This window comes from Solanum pennellii, chromosome 2, assembly GCF_001406875.1.
Source record: "Solanum pennellii chromosome 2, SPENNV200".
NCBI lineage: Eukaryota > Viridiplantae > Streptophyta > Magnoliopsida > Solanales > Solanaceae > Solanum > Solanum pennellii.
In genome coordinates, this window is record NC_028638.1 from 50,969,338 (window position 1) to 50,981,442 (window position 12,105).

General features: G+C 32.0%; 2 protein-coding genes across 4 annotated transcripts; both read right to left on the reverse strand.

Annotated features, from left to right (window-relative positions):
* Nucleotides 1-1,185: 1,185 nt before the first annotated feature.
* Nucleotides 1,186-7,439, reverse strand: LOC107009259 (MLO-like protein 4). Of its 2 annotated transcripts, none has more exons than XM_015208564.2 (15): nucleotides 6,956-7,433; nucleotides 6,818-6,875; nucleotides 6,234-6,463; nucleotides 5,594-5,710; nucleotides 5,446-5,506; nucleotides 5,257-5,363; nucleotides 4,562-4,636; nucleotides 4,013-4,098; nucleotides 3,155-3,204; nucleotides 3,032-3,072; nucleotides 2,765-2,935; nucleotides 2,596-2,631; nucleotides 1,988-2,055; nucleotides 1,846-1,906; nucleotides 1,186-1,755 (listed from the first exon to the last, which is right to left on the reverse strand). In XM_015208564.2, exons 1-15 carry the CDS (start codon nucleotides 7,073-7,075, stop codon nucleotides 1,435-1,437), a joined length of 1,602 nt encoding a protein of 533 aa, XP_015064050.1. In that variant the 5' UTR covers nucleotides 7,076-7,433; the 3' UTR covers nucleotides 1,186-1,434. The 2 variants fall into 2 exon arrangements, with proteins under 2 accessions (XP_015064050.1, XP_015064051.1); XM_015208565.2 differs by having other exon boundaries at nucleotides 1,659-1,773; nucleotides 6,956-7,439.
* Nucleotides 7,440-10,178: 2,739 nt separating this feature from the next.
* On the reverse strand, nucleotides 10,179-11,502 carry LOC107010457 (thiosulfate sulfurtransferase 18). 2 transcript variants are annotated; one of them, XM_015209742.2, is made up of 6 exons: nucleotides 11,251-11,502; nucleotides 11,066-11,146; nucleotides 10,899-10,972; nucleotides 10,754-10,824; nucleotides 10,621-10,674; nucleotides 10,179-10,519 (listed from the first exon to the last, which is right to left on the reverse strand). In XM_015209742.2, the coding sequence occupies exons 1-6, from the start codon at nucleotides 11,268-11,270 to the stop codon at nucleotides 10,430-10,432; spliced, it is 390 nt and encodes a 129-aa protein (XP_015065228.1). In that variant the 5' UTR covers nucleotides 11,271-11,502; the 3' UTR covers nucleotides 10,179-10,429. The 2 variants fall into 2 exon arrangements, with proteins under 2 accessions (XP_015065228.1, XP_015065227.1); XM_015209741.2 differs by lacking the exon at nucleotides 11,251-11,502 and having other exon boundaries at nucleotides 11,066-11,244.
* Between the last annotated feature and the right edge of the window lie 603 nt (nucleotides 11,503-12,105).

Sequence of the window (12,105 nt, forward strand, 5' to 3'; positions counted from 1 at the left end):
TAATTCAAAGATACCCCACCCCCACCATCACCATCACAAATTTTATTAATTTATTTAATTCATATATTTAAAAATTTGACACAAATAATTTGATTTAGTATTTGAAAAATTCACGCCAATTCCATTTATGTACACCTAACGGCTAACACCCTAAAAAGGTTTAGATAACGGAATATCTTTATATATTATTAAGCATTAAATATTACACAGAACAACCTAATTAGAATTAGATCTACTAAATTATTATTATGTAAGTTTCCTATTAATTTATTATCAAATAAATATTCAAATCAAATCAAACGAGTGAGTTTTCCAATTTAGATATTTTTATGCTTTTTAAGAGTTTGCTCCTTTTATTTAAGATTATATTAATTAATTATATTCTTTTATCTAAGATCGTGTTATTTGTTTTTTCGTATAATTATGATTAAGTGTAAAAAATAAATACGTGAAAGCAATTTACATATTTTCCTTTTCAAATTTATGAAAAGTTGTCATTTTCTTCTAAAATCATCCCATTTGAAAATTTAATGATTTAAGGTAACAAAGATTTGTGAAATAACACATTAACTAAAGTGGGAAAACTAGATGTCTTCAATTAGAGTGAAATTTAATTAATTTTGTGGGGTTAAAAGGAATCTAAGTAATTCACCTTAACTTCTCCTTTCCTATTTCAAATTTTTAAAAATCAGAGAGAAATTGATAAATAAATCAGTATCACTCGAAAAATAAAGGAAAGATCATTAATTTTGTTGCACCATGTTTTTTTGTTATGAATAGAAATTTTCAATGTAGTGTTATTTGTATATGTCATATTTTGTTCATATGAAGTGTCTCGACATTTTAGTTTCTCTATTTTAATTTAGATCTCTTATAACTTTTTTTTTAATCCGTTTAAAGAGAATACTACTTACAATCTTTTAATCTAAAACAATTTTTACACATATTTTTTTTAATCTGAAAATATCGTTTTATTCACTCTTTTGACTTCACATATATCTATGAAAATATCAACCATCTCTCTATTTTATTTTTTAAAAAATATGTATTATATGACATTATGTTATTGAGTGAAATAAAAACTCCACGCAACTAAATTTTTTTTTACCATCCAAACGGAAAAGGTTCACAGGACAAAACTTGGCAAAACAAGCCTGTGTTTGTTTGTCTTTTTCTTTTCTTATAGGAGTAATTTATAATTGTTCATATAAAGATTTTCTTAAATAGACAGCCAAGAACTGGATGGACAACAAAATAAGCTTTTTGAGAACACCGCACTGCGATTGAATGGCTGATGAAGAGAAAAAAAAGATGCATCTATATATAGCCTGGAAAATTTGGACAAAAGCAAGATGAACAAGTTGATTAGTATGTCTAAGGTTGTGGTTTCTGTAATATAAGGAGCGAAACTATATCATCTCATCATTGTTTTGATCAAACCTCTCCATGATTTCTAGGAGAAAGTGGAATATGTAACTCATCACATTCTGAGATCTCATTGGTACAACTTTGCTCAAGAGGGACTCGTTGTTTCGACTCAACTGTACTCTCAGCAAACACCTCTGTGCTGATAGTAGCAATGCTATGAATTTGATCTACCTCATCCTCCGCCAGGGATTCTAATGATGTGGTTGCTAACAATATTTCTGGAGAAACAACAGAACCTTCTAGTCTAGTTTTCACCTTGTGTCGCCATCCATGTAGCGAAGTCCTAACATTCTCTGAAACAATGGTCTTCTTGTATCTCGAACCCATCTGCTTAAACATGGATCACTGACTTGACATAAAATGTGTAGAATGATTACTAAGGACAAAAAAAGAGATTACATTGTGTTTGTTAGTTACCTGAGCAACAATAACATAGAGCGGAAATGTGACAAAGCTACACCAGAATTGAGAAACAACCCTGCACCAAGTCACAAGGATCATGCGAAAATCAGTGTATTCAGAAACAAGTTAACAAGGAAGTGAGACACAAGATAGTTACCCAAATGACAAGCGAATCACAAGAAATGTGTGATTGTCTGTGAAACATGAAGATCCCTTAATTTCCCACTGCACCAAGAAAAGGAAATTAGTTGTCATCCCCATGTACATATGGAAAAAAGTTGTATTCATGCAGTGACACGAATGTCTGTGTTGCCTCGCCTAAGGATTAGGTATAAACATAAAACAGACAAACTACATATGAAAGCATTGTCTGTTTAACTCTCTGTGTTGTTTAGACCATAGTTCAATAGTACTTTGCAGTTTGTTATAAGAGTTGAAAAGTTCTATATATGTTCTTTAAAGTTGTACAAGTTCTGTTTCCAACCAAAACTAATTGCTTCTCCAGTTGAAAATTTTGGTCAAGTTATATTGTAGAGGCTCCCAAAAAGGCAAAATAATCAAGAGCGTCAAACAAGAAAAACACTAGGCAGAAGAATCTATGTCCCTCGCTTTGATCACACAAGGGCGCAGAGTAAATGGAGAGTATGTGAATAGTTAATGTTTGAAACTTGCATCTACCGACTAACAGAAGGGATATATTGGGTGAAGAATTAATTTACAGCAAAGCAAAACTTCTATCAGAACACTAGTTTCTCAAGTTCTTACCAGTGACCATATGTATGTTGCCATCTCGAATGCATTCTGCATATGATTGAAAGAAGAGCAATCAGTAAAGCATATCCAAGGACGCTATATCATTGAGCTAAAAAATTAGTTGTAATATTCTTCTTGTTACCATTTGGATTCGAGGATAAAAAGATGTTATTGGTCATACCTGGAATGATACAAATTGTATTATCCGCAGCAGAAATCTAGGCTTCCCAAACCAGAAGAGCTCATCTCTAAGGTTGAACTGATGAAATCCTTCCAATGGACTACTGTCAATGATTTCAACTGCCAGCTTGACCACCACGCGATGAAGCTTGGTACCAACCAAAAGGATTAACTTCCAATAACAATTTTTGACAAAGTCAGAAATATGAGAACAAATTATTCTTCAGAAGCAAAATGAAAAATGGAACAGCAAATAACAAGGACTTACGATAGCTGGAAAGAAGGAGATCCAAAAGTAGATATTTGTGCCTGGACAATGATCATTAAAATTGTACTGAAAAAAGCATTCCGAAGCAGAAATTCCTGATAATATCTAGTAGATAAAAGTTACCATGAAAGCTTAAAAATACACAAAGTATGACGAAAATCCATAGTGGAACACTGCACACAAGAAAAAGAAAAGGAGTGTCTTAGATGACTGGATCCATAGTGAAATTGTGCAGTAAAGACAAAAAAATGGAACATCTTAGATGTCTTTCCATAACCATAGTATCTTACAGTTTGTGAAATATTGCATTTAGTCCTCCAACAGGGACATATATGTCAGCTTTTTTCTTACAGCACCATATAAATGGAAATAAACAACACATCGTATATGCCTAGAGATAGGGAAAGCTTTAACTGTTGATCACGACAGTCAGGAACAGAAAATTAGAACAAGTTATATGAATTCTCATAGAATCTTTTATAAGTACTTACTATAGTTCACGTGGAGCAGCTATTTTTTTGCCATGAGATAGAAAATAACTAATTCTAGTTGAAGGGGAAAGATAGGAAGGCCAAGTTATAGATTTAAAACAAAAGGTTCTTGTTGGCGAAGATAAAACAGAGAAGTAGAACTTGTTGGTGAAGATAAAATAGAGAAATAGAAAGGCAATATTTATACTCCCTCCAGGGAGAGTCAAGAAGTCAATCTTAACATCTTTACTGGTTTAACCAAACATGATAGCTGTAGCTATTAAGCGGAAACACGGAACTGTAATAAAAAAGAAAACATAAATTGTGTAACCTCAGAACTAGCAATTCCATATATCTGTATGAGTGCAGATATTTTATATGGAGTTATTATTGCTCTGCCATCATGTAGGATGATTCATAAGTTGGAAGACCTAGTACTGAATATAACATTGTGACACAAAAGTTATGTTCAAAACATAAACTTAAACTTCAAATAGATATGCCAATGTACCTTATGCCAACAATATCACGAAATTCTTCCTCCATGCTTCGAAGCATATACTTATGGAAATCATAAGTTAATGGCAGCTGATGAGTCTGCAAGACCACAATAACAATATAAAGTTTTTCTGTCAAAGGGATACATAGAGGTGTAAATCCTGATATCGCAACAACAACAAATACATTTGGCAGTAGGAAGTCACTGTAATTCTAGATAGCGAGCCCTTTGTTTCATGGATTAGTAAAAATGCTTCTATTAATAAAGAGAACTTAATCAGTGGAACAACATAGAAGTACCAAAATTAGGGCCTACTTGGTATTTCTTATGTACTGATTCACATCATCTACATAAGTGAATGTTGTATTAAGTGGTTATTAGCTTAGAGAGTCATTTTCATAAAATAACCAAAATTCAAATACGATTAATAACTGATTTATATTGTTATAAACGGGGGCAGCATGAAGTCAGCCATAGAAAGTCAGTCAGTTTTCACTTCCAAGTTTAATGACGATTGAGTGAAATATTTGCATTTGTGAAGTATAACAATACATGACTTACAGTAATAAAAGCCAAGCGCAAAGCCATGTAGTCAGCTTCATTTATAGAACTCCAGAACTGGCGGCTGAAACAAAGCTAAAAAGGGAATATTGAATTAAATATCTTGAATCACTGGACTCATTGCATCACTTGTCAAGATTCAAGAGGTTGTGAAGATTAAAGCATGAAGGTGAAATTTTCGTCAGACGTACATAATGATAAGAGAAAATTGTTAAATTTGATTGATGCCAATACAAGTAGGACATATGAATATGCTTCGATGCACTGGTTTACAATAATTCTTTCTGAATACGTGAATTAAAGTAACAGCAATGTAAGACCTAAACATAATTCTACAGTATTGTTAAGATTTGTGACTTGGACCTGAGTGAACAATGATTGTTTGCATAGTCATAGAATTAGTGAATGACATTGCAGATTAGTATCAACCTAAATCATAGTTTTAGCTGCAAATGCCACCTTGAATTTGATATTCTATATTAATTTTTAGTTTTTCATCTTCTTATTGTGTACATGTTAACACTTTTCCCCGCACTTGTCCAGAACAAATGTACACAGTTGTCCAGAACCCTTTTCAATGACTGAGATACCTCCACCATTGGGCTATGATAACTCCCCTTAAATTGAGATAGAAGAATCATTTCACATAACAAGGATTCACTCAACCAGATAAACAAGATTTGCCGTGAAAATACCAGCCAAACAAGAACTCTGTGCTGGCTCCATGGATGAGTGGTTTGGTGAAAAGTAAAAGTTGATAGACGTCCCATTCTCGTATTGTTTGGGACAGCTTCTTCAGAACCTAAGGTTAAACTTGCAAGTAAGTGTCCTGGAAATGACAAATAAAGTATGAAGAATAGTAGTATGGCTGGAAATTTTAGCACCTTTTAGTCTTTGAAGAGCAATCGACTTGGCATAGTTCTCCCATGTTCTCCAACTATATATCTGCATGGTTAATTCATGTTTCTTGATGGATATGAGAAGAAAGTTTTGAGATGTAATTAGAAGTTAATCATGAAGAAGATATCCAACCTTGATCATTGCCAGGGCAATGGCAAAAAAGCTATAAGATACATGGCTAACACCGAGGACAAGCAAAAAGCGATGGAGCTGCTCCAGGCTCTCCTTTGAAGCAAACGATTGGAGACCCTGGTAAAACCAACATGAGTGTTCTCTGCTCATGTGAATCCAGTACAAGCACTGGCCATTTTACTAAAGCAATTTGAAACTTGCAAAGAGAATTAAATGAAAATGAGAAAATGTGAGAGAACTTCCTTTCTTTTTCCTTCCTAAAGACAAGCTTCAGTTGTTGCTTGAGCTAGGGAGTCCGGAGGAGTCTTTGTTTAAATGAGTCTTATTTTCAAGTTCAAGGCACGTTAAACTTCCAAAAGAATTTGCTTCTTAGCGCGACCAATCTTGTAACTGATGAGCATTAGATGTAGTAATATCATGGAACTTCAGTGAACGAAAACATTTGACTATTAATTATGCTACATTTAGGATTTACATAGAACAATCTCATGTGACAAATTTTAGCTTACAACAATAGACTAGAGATTCCACGGTAGCATTAGTTATTTTCAGTAGATTATAGCTCGTGACAGATCAACCAAAAACTGTTAAAAGTAAATGTCAGATTAAATTTTGAGTAGAACATTCATTACTGGGCTACCTCAGGACAAAAATCTTCATGTCCACTGCTTAACAGTAGCCTTGATGTTGAGAAATTCGAGTATGAAGAACCTGATAAAGCAAATCTTGTAATTGCTGACTTCATCTTGTTTCTTGGCGGAGAACAGGGATAAAAGTGGCTGCTCACTGCTGACGATTTGACACAAATCTTTGCAATATAAACGATCCAATGCCCCATAAGCAGTGATAGCAGTCCAAAAACCATAAGCTCTGCTTGCCGCACAAAAAAGGGGAAGAGAAAGCAAAACAAATGAGTTAATCAAGCAATCATAAATTGTAGTGGAATGGATAGGATCCCTCCACTTTAGCGCAAAAAAGCAGTAACGTTTAGAAGAACCAACACCATCTGTTTAGGATTTATTAGACTAGAGGTGTAACTTCTGACATCAAGAGTTTTAGCTCAAACTCTATATTTGTGTTTAAGAACACACTTAATATGTACAATTTTCTATAACCGATAACTGTAGTATATTTGAAGTTCAAGTAAAAAATAACTGCAGAAACCTTCTATATATACAGTGATCAAGAAAGACTCAATATACAGATGATAAATAGGTGGCTTACCTTCCTTGATTTTCTCTAGTGCAGCATACAGAGGTTCCCTCTTTGTCCTATGCAACCACTATAACAACAAAACACAGAAAGCAGAGAATTCAACAGAAAATTTTTCACTTCCAAGAAAGATAGTCTTTTTTTCCTTACCTTTCCAAACTTCTTCAAACTTCCATGAATCAAGAAACCAATGCTCACCAGAACAGCTACGACAGTTGCCACGGCCCATGTTGGTGTTTCAGCAAACGACGCCCCTTCCAAATTACCCATCTTGACAAATAAGTAAAGTATGCAACAACCTTTAGAAAACTACATAAACCTTATTTACATCATCTTCTTGAAACAGAACAAAATGTGTTGCAGAAAGATGGAATCTTTTTCAAGTGCAAAAACTTCAGCAATGACTTATCATTAGTATTCATCAGCTGGATTTGGTTGACAACTTCATAGTCATAGTGATGAACATTTAGTAAGGCCATTGGGTGTTACAAAACATAATGGTCCCATGTGAAATGCCTGATGCAAATCGTTAGGCTATATGTTGTACAACCAATTGGCATTCTGACCATCCTTGTTCTGCTATAAATGCCCGCCACACCTATGTTGTAGTAATTACAGTTTTTCCTCTTTTCTTAAAAATCATATTACCTAGGTTTAGGCACATGTAAAAAAGAAATCTTGATGGTAGCTATTGAAATTTGAACTCTTTTATTCAAAGATTTTCACCCACTCTCATAGTTGGAGCTAGGGGTGTCACGGGTTTAATTTGGATCGGTTATTAGCTGTTTTAAAATTATTAAAATTAAATCAAATCAAATATAATATATATTTATTGATTTGGTGGTTAACAGTTTTGGTTTGGTGTGATTCTCTTGGTAGATTATTAACCATATATAAAAATAAATTAACAATTCATTCAAAATATGACTTAAATTACTGAACTTTCGATCACTAAATTTACTATCTGTAAAACTTTAAAATTCCATAATTTGACCTAGAAGTAAGAGAAAATAACATTTTCAGTCCCATAAAGAATTGTTATAGATACTAATATACATGAATAAATATTTTCATCTTGGACATTTTTGCTTTTAATAAGTAAATTATAAAGAAATTTTAATGAATATATATAATATCTTTAAAATTGTTTATAAAAACAATATATTAAGTATGTATATAATTCATCGGCTCGGCTCGGTTATTTCTTCGATTTTTACGAATAAAATCATAACCAAATCAAATACTATCGATTTTCAAAAATCAAAAATAACCAAACCGAACACAAATAAAATTGGTATTATTTTATCAATTTGGTTCAATTTTTCGATTTGGATTGATTTTTATCCAAACCGCGAACAACCTTAGTTGGAGCTACCATATGACGTTTGGGTTCACGTTAACCCTCATGTTGTTCGAATTTAAATAACACACTTCGTTCGATTTATATGATACACTTCCGATTTTCTTAATTGACAAATATTTTACTCAGATCCTACATATTTTGAAAAAAGTCACAAAAAGTCCAACTTCAAGTGTGTTTTGGAACGTCTCGAAGTCTGCATATTTCCTAAACCTAGTGTAGATCTGATCAGTCAAACTACATTACATAAATTAAAGACTAGAGCAATAATTCCTATCAGAACATAAAATATGATAGTATATATACTATTAATTTAAAATTTTGCAAGAACTATAAACTTCAAATTTTAAATTCATTTATCCCTCTTTATTAGTGTTGTCGTCAACATTGACCCAGTCTGGTTTAGACCTTAAAATTGTTCTTTTTTGTAGTTAATTGATTAAAGAGTTGTCTTATTGTTGGGGAGGTTGGTTTCTATGTTCTTCCAACAATGGAGTAACACAATGCATCATACAAACACAATCAACCTAAAATTGCATCAGCACTTTCAAGGTGTCACAGGTCAAACGTTGTGCTAAAATTTTGTTAGAAAGAATAATGTAGCCATGGTAAAACGTTGAAGTTGTAGAATTAACTTGTGTAAACTTCGATTAATTTTAAAAAATTATTATTAACTTCTACCACAATATTCGCTTCGATAAATTTTTGAACAAATAAAACAAATCAACTACTACTTTTTTTTTCCACAATAATATATCCTTGTTATTTTAAGGTATTGCGACAATCTTAAGTTCCCACATGCTCCCTCACGCCTATTTATGGGGTGTGGGTCTTGCTGGTTATCACGCTATATGTTTACTGACACTAGTTGTGGCAGTTAAACATAGACAAAAATATTATTTCCTCCATTCATTTAAATAGATTTTATTTTGGTCTATTCACGTAATTAAGAAAATATGATTATCTTTTTCTCATTTTGTTCATGTTTTAGATAAGTATATCTTTTTGTAATCTATAGTATTTTTTTTTCCATATTTACTTGTCATGTTTAATTTTTTTCATATTCATTAGAAAAATAATTATTGATATAAATATTTTACCAAATAATTTCTTTTAATTGAAATTTAGTATTACTATGTCAAAAGTGGTAAGCGAGCTATAGAGTTTTTAATAAAATTATTTAAAATTTAAAGAACAAAACACACGAACTAACTGGATGAATTCAACATTTAGTATCTATATATAAAATTAATTCCAAACACGTATGAATAGTAATATTATACGTTGGCTGGCTCTGCCCTTATCATAAGTAAAAGCAAAACTTCATTTTAAAATTAAAAGTGATTGGAAGAATACTATTTAATTCAAAAAAGTAGGAATGGTAATAGATTTATGACTGGACGGATGGCGTACTCGGTATAAATAAATTTTAAAAAGGTGATGAATTATGTGCCGGCGAAATTTAACAAATGCATTAAATAATTGCAAATTAATGACGGTACTATTTTATTAACAATAATTTAAGCTTATCATTCTAGAGGGCTTATTTGGCAGTTGAGAATTTATAGAAAGGTAGAGGAACAGCTTTAGTGGTTGGAGTTCTGAAGTAAAAAACAAATTCAGTTTATAAAAGTAAATTTGTAGAACTACTCAAAAGTATTTATTTTTCTTTAAAATTTAATCTAACATCTTGCTTCTGAAAAAATAAAACATTTTTTACTACTACTCTAGTAAACATTACGTATAGTGACCGCAATCTAAAAAAATGTAGAGGTCAAGATCAGACGTTATGCAACTCTTTTGTTTACATCTAACTAATCATCGGGATAAATGCGAAATCAGAACTTGAAGATGATGAATATACAATTAAAATTAAATACACGTTAGCTAAAGCATGTCACACAATATTGATTTTTATGAAATTGTTATTAAACATATAAAAATAAAACTAATGTACTTACATATAAATATGAATTAAAAGATTCTTCCCCGTAAAGTTCATTTTGCCTCGTGTGAAGTCATAAATTCGAAATTAGCTAGCCCGTTTCATTTAATATTTTTAAGGTTCAAATAAAAAAGTTAATAAAATTCGAAGATGCATCACATGTGATCCCGTGGGTTCGCCTCTGTTTCGAAGCGGAGGCGAATACACACGTGGGTGGACAAATAGAGAAAATACATGCTTGATTCTAATGAACAATTTATTGGTAGGTGATTAATTTGTTTACAGTTGATCTCCAGCGAAACTGCTGCAATTAAGGTGATCAAAGCTCATCTTGTGGTTTGTTTACAGCAAATCCATTCTCCACCCAAGCCAGATACCCACCTCCCATGTTGCTCGCATGCTTGAATTCCTACCAATTTCATCATATCATATTGTTTATTTAACCAAATCACATAATTGTATAACCAGATAGAAAAAAAAAAAAGAAAAAAGAGAGACAATTCAACTTACAGCATTAACAAGATCAGTAGTAGCATACAGGGACCTCACACCACTTTGACATCCCTGAATGATTACCCATCAAATTACATACGTAACATTTATCTTGGAAAATAAACAATACAATTATAATTAGATGTATTACCACAATTAGTTTTTCTTCTTTGTCGCACGCTGAAGATACCTGCTCCATAAATTTTGGATTCTTCACCCTACCTAAAATCACCAAATATCATTTATTTTACCTAATTAGGAAATAAAGATACAAACACAAAAGAAAGAGGAGAGACCTTGTGGAGTATTAAACATATAGGGAATATTCAAAGAGTTGTGTACATGCCCTTTCTTATATTCTTCTTCTGTCCTGTTCAATATGAATTGAATGAAAATCAGATCAGATTTCAATTTTCATATTGAAGAAAAATATTAATCTAAAATTTGTGTTAATATTTTTTACCTAACATCAACATAACGGTATCCAGATTGGATGAGTTGACGAGCTGCATGAACATCTACTGTGACAACCTCTGCTCCTGAGCTACAAAACAGAAGCAGAACAACAAAAAGAAGAGAAATAATACCATTACCCATAATTAATTGACGTAACAAATTGTGAATATAAAGAATTTTGTTCTATTGTACCCAAGTTGACTTGTTGCCATGACAATAAATGGAAGTTGTACTTTTATACAAGAATTTTTTCAAAGTGAAACTTTGACTTTCAGTAAATGCTGTTGAATCTATTGGCGTTTTCGATTGTTTTGTGAATGAAAATTAATTGGCATCTGGAACAGAAAAGCCAGTGGATTTTGATTTTGCCGTCTGTTGTTTACGGCACTATGTTTCGTGCGTGTAGGCTACTGACGCTGTGGCACAAAAATTAATATGAGCAAATGGGCCATTTTGTAGAGCCCATCAAAGTCTTAACCAGAAAGTCTTTCGTGGATAATGTCAAATGACAAAAAAAATTTAAATATATATAATATTTTTTTATTTTAAAATAAATTGATATTGTTTTTCATTTTTCAATTAAAATGTTAAAAAGAAAAAATAACATGATAAAAATATTTTTTCCTTTTTATCAAACAAATCGTCTTTTAAGGTGTGTTTTTTTCGCAGAAAATAAGTAGTTTTTTAATTTATTTTTCTTGTGTCTTAAGAAAAAAATGAGGTGGGTTTTAGTGGCGTAGCCACATACTGTCAAGGGTGTCCAATTCGTCGAAAAAAATTTAGCATATATACAAGTAAAATGATATACAAAATGATTAAATAATATATTTTGGACATTCTTAACATAACAAATTGCTATTTCTAGACATATTTTAAGAAATTTCTGACTCGACCACTGGGTGAGTTAGCATGTGAACAAGGCATGTCAATGTGGAATGAACAGAGATGAAAGTAACTCCATAAAAAATGTATTTTAACTAAAATAGGCAATCTCTTAAAATAGAGAGATGACTTTAACGTGTCAAATTTGAAACTAAATTTATAGTC

Coding starts and splice junctions, on each gene's coding strand:
- LOC107009259 (XM_015208564.2), bottom strand. CDS start 7,075: ATGGGTAATTTGGAAGGGGCGTCGTTTGCTGAAACACCAACATGGGCC. Junction 4,099..4,561: donor TGCGCTTGGCTTTTATTACT/GTAAGTCATGTA, acceptor GTGGTCTTGCAG/ACTCATCAGCTGCCATTAAC. Junction 2,632..2,764: donor TACAATTTGTATCATTCCAG/GTATGACCAATA, acceptor AATCATATGCAG/AATGCATTCGAGATGGCAAC.
- LOC107010457 (XM_015209741.2), bottom strand. CDS start 11,199: ATGGGTAATGGTATTATTTCTCTTCTTTTTGTTGTTCTGCTTCTGTTT. Junction 10,973..11,065: donor TACCGTTATGTTGATGTTAG/GTAAAAAATATT, acceptor CATATTGAACAG/GACAGAAGAAGAATATAAGA. Junction 10,825..10,898: donor TATGTTTAATACTCCACAAG/GTCTCTCCTCTT, acceptor TGGTGATTTTAG/GTAGGGTGAAGAATCCAAAA.